The sequence below is a fragment of the Pygocentrus nattereri genome, chromosome 23 (genome assembly GCF_015220715.1).
Source record: "Pygocentrus nattereri isolate fPygNat1 chromosome 23, fPygNat1.pri, whole genome shotgun sequence".
Taxonomy (NCBI): domain Eukaryota; kingdom Metazoa; phylum Chordata; class Actinopteri; order Characiformes; family Serrasalmidae; genus Pygocentrus; species Pygocentrus nattereri.
In genome coordinates, this window is record NC_051233.1 from 22967395 (window position 1) to 22976181 (window position 8787).

An 8787-nucleotide genomic window follows, 5' to 3' on the forward strand; every position below is an offset into this window, starting at 1 on the left:
GTCTTAGATCGAGTGCAATGTTAATAATATTCGGAGTTTTAGCAATTTGTTAGAGCCGTTTGTGGATTAAATGAACCGGTCAATAGCAGCGGTGATGTCTCCATCTAGTGGAGAAATAACGCCACTGTGTGACAGGCTCGAACACCGGGTGCAGGAAAAGATGGTTCCGTAAGGGTTCGTTTAATAAACGGAACGTTCTATGTAGAATAATTTCTCGCTTGAGTGCTTCTTTGCATTGTTACATTGTTTTTTCAGGTTAGTGGAGAATGTGTTGTATATGGTTCTATGTAGAACCTTTTTGAAAATGGTTCTACATAGGACCAAAAAAGGATTGTTTTAGTGTTACGATGTCAAACTTGTAACAATAGCAGCAGCCCTTTTTGGTGCTATATAGAACCACACAACACATTCTCCATCAACCTGAACCAGTTCACCGTGAAACGGTTCTATATAGTTATAGAACTTGAGACGAACCACTGCCTTTGCTAAAGAACCCTTGAGAAGATGTGTTTGCAAAAATAGTATTCATTGTATTCGCTTGGAAGTTTTTTTTGTTGTATTTTATTTAATTATTTTTGCTTTATTTTATTTGTTTACTATGTTTTAATGTAATTTTATTTAGTTTATCGTTTTTTTCCTTGTTTATCTCTTAGTTTATTTCTGTTTTTCAATGCAATGCGAACGACACTTAACTAGATATACAGACAAGAGACTTGAAGCTGGACTGAAACTGCAGTAAGTAAAAGACTTTTATTTTGTACAAAGCGTCGAACATATTACGAACATTTACAGGCGGCAACGCTTCAGAACTGTGAAGTCCGACAGCGTTTATGGGGAGAAACCGCGTTAGTTAACATTAGAAGCGCTCACTGAGCGAAAACACGACGTTGAGAAACGAGTACAGTCCGACAGTCTCTACACTTCCACTCACTCACTCTATCCCTCGCTTCCAGCACCTCTCCTCACACTGTTCTCTCACGAAGCCCGGAGCAGGAGCAGGAGCAGGAGGGGAGGGGAGTCTCTGTCTCCGCCTGTCCCTGGCGCTGCTGGACGGCTCCGCCTCGCTCCTCCCCTGGCAGTAGCGGCGGGTGTGTGCGGTGTCTCCGGTGGCTCTGCACAGCGGGCACACGTAGCTCCGCAGCACGGGGCACATCACCCGGCCGTCGCTCCAGCGCAGCCGGTGGCTCCGGTACACCTGCGCGCTCTCTCCGTTCTGCCGGCAGAAGGCGCAGGAGTAGTCGCGGCCACTGGAGGGCGCCTCGCTCCGCACTGGAGCAGACAACACTGAAAAACAGACATAAAACATTTACTCAGCGTCTGCTTTCATCACGCCAAGCTTGCATTTTATTATTAAACTAAAAAAAACCCACTTTTAGTCTTTCAGTGGATTTGAAATGTTAAATCAGTGTGAAATCACAGCCAGTAATATCGTCCTTACACTTCTCTCCACACTGCGCTCCTCCGCAGCCTGCAGGGCCCGCATCTCCCCCGCGCTGCTGGCCGACTGCGCCTCGCTCTGTCTGGGTCAGTAGGATGGAGGTGATCGGTGGGAAGAAAGTCGAGCGATGACTGGGTGGGGGTCCCGTCCACGTCCCGCTCTCTGCTGCCTCCTCGTGGTTGCGCTGCCCCAGCAGGTGCGCCACAGTGGCCCGCAGGTGCAGGTAGTCCCGCCACATGAAGAAGGCTCCGTCAGCTCGCTCCGTGATCTCCCGCTGCATGACGATGGTGTAGATGAGGCTTGTGTGGATGGTAGTGATGAGCTCGGGGTGGATGCGGGGGGTTCTTTATATAGGAGGGGCTCCAACACTTTGATACATGCTGATGGTGCAGACCTGTCTGCTCTCTGGCTCCAGCCTCTTAAATTCTTTATTTCCGTGTCGCGTTTACTCGGCGATGGTCGCCTGGGGCCACCGGGCCGTTTTAACTTGGCTACTTTTATGTAAAGTGGACTTGTTCTCGCGCCACTGTCGCCATGAACGCGCGCCAGGGTGAGAGACACGAAGTCTCTACTTGCTGATTTTTATAAACTACTAAATACTGTGCTGGAGTAACAGACAGCGGTCATTCAGCCCAGGGGGCTTTGTGGAATCAAATCCTGGGGGTGTGTATTTTACACAGAGGCGGGCTGGATAGATGGATAGATAGATAAAGCAACTAAATAAAAACAAATGAACAAAATCATTACTTATACTAATAATACATAATATTAACCATAAGCATTTATTATTATTATTATTATTATTATTATTATTATTATAATGAATGTTATTATTGGGCATTGTTATTTATTATTATTATTAATAATAACAATAATAATAACAATAATGATAATAATATAATAACAATGAATGTTATTATTGGGTATTGTTATGATGATGATGATTATTATTATTATTATTATTATTGTTATTGTTATTATGTAATACTAATGAATGTTATTATTGGGTATTGTTATCAATTATTATTATTATTAACAAGAATAACAACAACAATAATAATAATATAACAATGAATGTTATTATTGGGTATTATTATTATTGTTATTTATTATTATTAAAGCACCCACATAACCCATATAAAATGCACCTCAAAGTGCTTCATGGTATATAAATAAAATAAAGTAAATTAACAAGTAAATAAAACATGGCAAAAAAGGGCATACAGTAAAAAACTAATAAAATCTAAAGATTTGAATATAAGATTATGTATAACCAGTATACAAACACAACCAAGCAAGTGCTAAATAACCACTGAGGTACATAAAAAGTCTGGTCTATGGCACTTGATTAAGAGTTTGTTCATCTTCTTTATCCTCCTTCACCTTTAGGACCATCAGGCACCACGTGCTGATCTTAAGCCCTGATCTGGAACATGTTTTGGTCCTAAATAAGATGCACGAAACTCATTCTATAAAGTGGGTCCACTGAAGGGTGTTAGATGCCGCAGGGCGTTTATGGGTCCTGTTGGGGTCAGAGTGTCTAACAGTGCCCACCCAGACGTGAACTGTCTGTCTGAACTTTAACAATGTATAGGGGAGAGGTGGGTTAGTTGTGCCAGTTTTTACTTAAAGTGACTTTAAAGCGAGGCCATGTCAGTAATGCTTCAGACTAAAATATGTACATATATTTTAGGATGTGGTGCATCAATGGGAACAATCACTTTGGATCTGAAATATAGTATTTAAGAAATATAGCTTTCTGAAAAAAAAGTGGTCTTGTGGCACAACTTGCCCCCAGTGTGGGTTATCTTTTTCTTTTTATGCCTTCTCCAGCTCCGTCTTCTCAGGTATGTCAGTCACGATTTTTGATTTCACTTTCTTTCTTCTCATTCTGGGCCTTCTTGCTGAGGCTTTTGGCAATGGAAGTATAGCTTCTGGACATACATAACCCAAATGGGCAGAAGAACCAGTTTCATCAATTGATGATTGCTCGGGATTTGGTTCCGGAAGAGTGGGTTCCCCTGGGTCTGGACCTGCTTCAAGACCTGTGGCATGGGTTGGCTCCTCATGTGATGGTCCAGGCAGGTCAGCAGCAGCACTGGTGGAGGGCTCTTCTGGGTTTGGGCTGTCTGTTAGCATTGATGGGGCATAATCTTCATCTGGGAAGATATCCCTGTTGAATGGGAATATGCCCATCACTCTGAAACCTGATGTCCTCTTTCTGGGTGTCATTGCTGGTTTACAAGTTCTGGGACCTCGTAAATCGTTACGGTTCTACCAGGCTTAGTGTGCATCCATCCATCCATCCATGGCACTGTTGTACTAGGTTTTCATTGAGTAATAGACTGTTTTGTCTAAAGTTTGCAAGCAGTGTGAAGTGGCAGGGTGAGCATAACAACACCATTTTCTTTAGCAATTGTCATCGCCTTCGGTGAGATGTGAGATTCATGGTTGTCCAGAATGAACAGGACTGGGTGATTGGTGGAGCAGTTGGTTTGGCAGATGAAGTGCTCCATGAAGATGATGAAGACTTCTTCATTCATCCATCCAGACCTTGTTGAATGCTTGAGATGATTTTGCCCCTCTCCTTCCCAAGCTTCCTGGTCTGTCTGTGTGTGTGTGTGAGAGAGAGAGAGAGAGAGAGAGAGAGAGAGAGAGAGAGACAGACAGAGAGAGAGAGAGAGAGAGAGAGAGAGAGAGAGAGAGAGAGAGAGAGAGACAGACAGACAGAGAGAGAGAGAGAGAGAGAGAGAGTGAGTGAGTGAGTGAGTGAGTGAGTGAGTGAGTGAGAGAGAGAGAGAGAGAGAGAGAGAGAGAGAGAGAGAGACAGACAGACAGACAGACAGACAGAGAGAGAGAGAGAGAGAGAGAGAGTGAGTGAGTGAGTGAGTGAGTGAGTGAGAGAGAGAGAGAGAGAGAGAGAGAGAGAGAGAGAGAGAGAGAGAGAGAGAGAGAGAGACAGACAGACAGACAGACAGACAGAGAGAGAGAGAGAGAGAGAGAGAGAGAGTGAGTGAGTGAGTGAGTGAGTGAGTGAGTGAGTGAGAGAGAGAGAGAGAGAGAGAGAGAGAGAGAGAGAGAGAGAGAGAGAGAGATTGTATACAGGAATGTTTCTTTCTGGGGCTGACATGTCAAGGCCATATGATTGGGGCAGTCGTGGGCTGGAGGTTAGGGAACCAGCCCTGTGACTGGAAGGTTGCCGATTCAGTCCATGACTGAAGTGCCCTTGAGCAAGGCACCTAACCCCCAATTGCTCCCCGGGTGCCATGGATAGGGCTGCCCACTGCCCCCTAGTGTGTGTGTTCACTAGTGTGTATGTATGTAGGTGTTTCACTGCACGGATGTGTTAAATGCACATGTCTAATTTATCATAACAGTATAAAATAACAGTAACAAATGGTTCTCAATTCAATTTGATTATTACCTGTCCATTACTTTAGAGAGGTTATCAAAGAACTCCCCCACGTTGTGCCTATTAAAAGCAGTAGCTCTACCAAGAGAGGTTGCTTCAGGAGTGCGGCATGACAAATGGTGGCATGCTTTAAAGGCCGCAAACCGATCACGTCCTAGAAAAGATTAAAAATGTATTAGCATATCTCTTACTTTGTCCCTTATTGAGCCATTGCAGTTTACATTGCAGATTTGAAGCTATACGCTCTAAATAAGTACCCAATTTTGCCTCTGTCACGGTTGGCTCCTCCCAGTCCTGTCCATGTGTTCTTGTTTTGGTTTGTAACTCCGCCCCTGATTGTTTTCACCTGTCCCTCATTGTTCCGTGTATTTAAGCCCTGTGTTTGCCCCTTGCGTTTGCCAGTCTTTGTATCTTTGTACCTGGTCTTTGTTTAATGTCTGTTTGCTGGTTGCTCTGGTTTTTGTCATGTCTGTTTCCCGTTCCGTCCGCATCGGCTATATGAACCTGGACTGTTATGACCACGACCCTGGATTTGCCCGTAATAAATCTCGCTTATCTCAGCGTGTGCGTCCGCCTCCTCGCTCCCCCTTACAGCTTCTCTGTGAACTATCTGCATGGTGATAGCTGATAATGAGCATTTCCTAGAGAAATAATTATTAATGTTCCCTGTTACTTTTTCTTAATATATGCACACTTAACCCAGCCTGCTTATTCCTCTCTGATCCAGCTGGCAGGGATATCAATGTCATTTCTTCATGTGTACTCAAAACCCAGTTCATAATAATAATAATCATAATAATAATATATTTAATTTAAAAGCACCTTTCTTGAGACTCAAGGACACTGTGCAAAATGTAGGGTTATATATATATATATAAAAAAACATCAACAGATAGAGTAGGCTATTTTGAACAGGTGAGTTTTAAGACTGGATTTGAAAAGAGGAAAAGAGTCAATGTTACGGATGTCACGTGGGAGGGAGTTCCAGAGTTTGGGAGCAGAGCAGCTGAAAGCTCTGCTCCCCATGGTACTCAGACGAGCAGATCGTGCCAGTTCATGGCATTTCATGGGACTTAGACCATGAAACACTGCTGCTAGTGCCTTTATATGTTCATATATATACACACACACATACATTTTATATATATATATATATATATATATATATATATATATATATATATATATATACATACACACACACATTATATATATATATATATATATATATATATATATATATATATATATATATATACACACACATACATAAACATAGAGTTGTAGAGTCTGTCTCCTGCTACCACGAGTGTGAAAGCACCACCAACTTCTTCACAAAGAAAGGTGGGTGTATGATGGAAGTGAACCTGTTAACTTAGTTGAAAGGAAAATAGGCTACTATTGCTCCCCTAACATTAGTTAATACATTCAAAGAAATTTCTGGGTGTTTACATTTCACTCTTCTTTTAGCATACTTTTAGCTATACTGTCCCTACCAATGAACCCTCCCTGTCTCCTCATCTCCATACTCCTACTAGTGAACCAGCCCTGTCTCCTCATCCTTAAAACCCCTACCAATTGAACCAGCCCTGTCTCCCCATCCGCAAAGCCCCTACCAATTGAACCAGCCCTGTCTCCCCATCCCCAAAACCCTGCCAATGAACCAGCCCTGTCTCCCCATCCCCAAAACCCCTACCAATGGAACCAGACCTGTCTCCTCATCCCCAAAACCCCTACCAATGGAACCAGACCTGTCTTCTCATCCCTAAAACCCCTACCAATGGAACCAGACCTTTCTCCTCATCCACAAAACCCCTACCAATGGAACCAGACCTGTCTCCTCATCCCTAAAACCCCTACCAATGGAACCAGACCTGTCTCCTCATCCCTAAAACCCCTAGCAATGGAACCAGCCCTGTCTCCTTATCCCTAAAACCCCTACCAATGGAACCAGACCTGTCTCCTCATCCCTAAAACCCCTACCAATGGAACCAGACCTGTCTCCTCATCCACAAAACCCCTAGCAATGGAACCAGCCCTGTCTCCTTATCCCTAAAACCCCTACCAATGGAACCAGCCCTGTCTCCTCATCCCTATAACCCCTACCAATGAACCAGCCCTGTCTCCTCATCCCTAAAACCCCTACCAATGGAACCAGCCCTGTCTCCTCATCCCTAAAACCCCTACCAATGGAACCAGCCCTGTCTCCCCATCATCCCTATACCTCTACTAATGAACCAGTTCACCTCCTTCTTTAGTTGGGAGTAGATCAACATTGTGTAGAATGACGTCATTTAGCACCTCGCTAATTATTACTGACAACAGCAGCGTAAAAATTTTGTGCTAGCTTTGCTACTTAGTTGATAGCCAGCTGGATATTTAAAACAAAAGCCTGAGGCTTCAAATGATCTAGCGTTAGTGTGCTAATCCTTCCATGTACCAAAAGTTTAAAATGGACACTCAGCTAAAATCGCAAATATGATGGCATCTGTTTATCTTTATTACAAAAGAAACAAACACAACACATGAGTTTGTAAAAAACTTTGTGAACTTGAAAAATATACTTTTGTTTCAATATTTATCACTGAGAAAGATTTAATCATTTTCCTTTTTTCATAATAATAATAATAATAATAATAAAGAAATTCCCACGGACTCCCCTGTGCATAGCCTGTGGCTGTGCAGTGGTGCAGCTGGTTTTCTCTGAAAGTACAGATATATTTCCTCCAATTTCACTCAAAAAGTAGCCAAAGTAAGACTATTGCTATGGAGTAAGCTAACACTGGACTGACTTCACATCAAAATACTGCCCACCTCACCAAATACTCAACACAAATACCTATGTCAGACTTACTTTCATGCAACATCAATTCAGTTGCTAAAATGCTATAAAACACCAATCATTTCTGTCATAGAAAAAGACCAAACTTAGACTTGGAGTTCCTACATTAAGCATGATGCAGAGTACAACATGAGGCACGACTTCAGAGGTCTACTGACAACCTACACTAGCTAAGGGCCAGCTTGGTTTCAGTCACCAGCGAAGTCATTGGTTGTAGATAAGTGTCTGTTGTTATCATCATTATTATACATATATTTATCCATCTATTTATCTTTTTCAAATGATAAGCAGAGAGGCAGCAGACCCACCTGCTTTGTGCTAACATGACATTAAAACTCCCTTTGAAGTGCTAACAGAAATTAGCATTATTGTAGCAGATGGAGCTGATCACTCACAAATTTAATAACATATTTTCTTACTGGGGTTCTTCAGTAATGAAATGAACATTCAAAGAACCCTTTCCCCGATTAAAGGGGTTCTTTGAATCGTGAAAGAGTTCTTCAGATTGATGGAGAATGCGCTGTAGAAGGTTCCAAATAAAACACCAAAAAGGGTACGTCTATTGTTATGCTGTGGGGCTTGTTACAATTGAAGAACTCCTTTTGGTGCTATACAGGAGAACCCTTTCACAATACAAAGAACCCCTTTAATCATGGAAAGGGTTTTTTTAAATGTTCATGGTTTTATATAGAACCATCTCATTACTTAAGAACTCATGAAGAATCATCATTTTCAAGTGTGTAGTATTCCGATACCCCAGTAAGGAAATACGTTATGTTATTAAATTTGTGAGTGATCAGCTCCATCTGCTACAATAATGCTAATTTCTGTTAGCGCTACAAAAGGAGTTTTAATGTTATGTTAGCAAAGCCTACAGCCTTATGCTTACATTCCAGTCTTGGTTTATCACTCCTCATGGCATTTCTAGTGTAAGGATGGATATTTGAAGCTTGTCAGAAATTTAAGAAACAACGTATGTTTTTTAATCTTTTGTCTGAGGTGTCGACAAAGGCAGTTATCAATGTAAAAAATGAAAGATGCACACCTCTTACAGTGTTTCATGTACACTTTTATTTATTTTAATAAAAAAAAAAA

At 42.1% G+C, this 8787-nt stretch overlaps 1 protein-coding gene across 1 annotated transcript; it reads right to left on the bottom strand.

The window, feature by feature from the left end:
- Positions 1 to 760: 760 nt before the first annotated feature.
- Positions 761 to 1894, bottom strand: nanos2 (nanos homolog 2). Its single transcript, XM_037533126.1, has 2 exons — positions 1439 to 1894; positions 761 to 1284 (listed from the first exon to the last, which is right to left on the bottom strand). Exons 1-2 carry the CDS (start codon positions 1716 to 1718, stop codon positions 932 to 934), a joined length of 633 nt encoding a protein of 210 aa, XP_037389023.1. The 5' UTR covers positions 1719 to 1894; the 3' UTR covers positions 761 to 931.
- Between the last annotated feature and the right edge of the window lie 6893 nt (positions 1895 to 8787).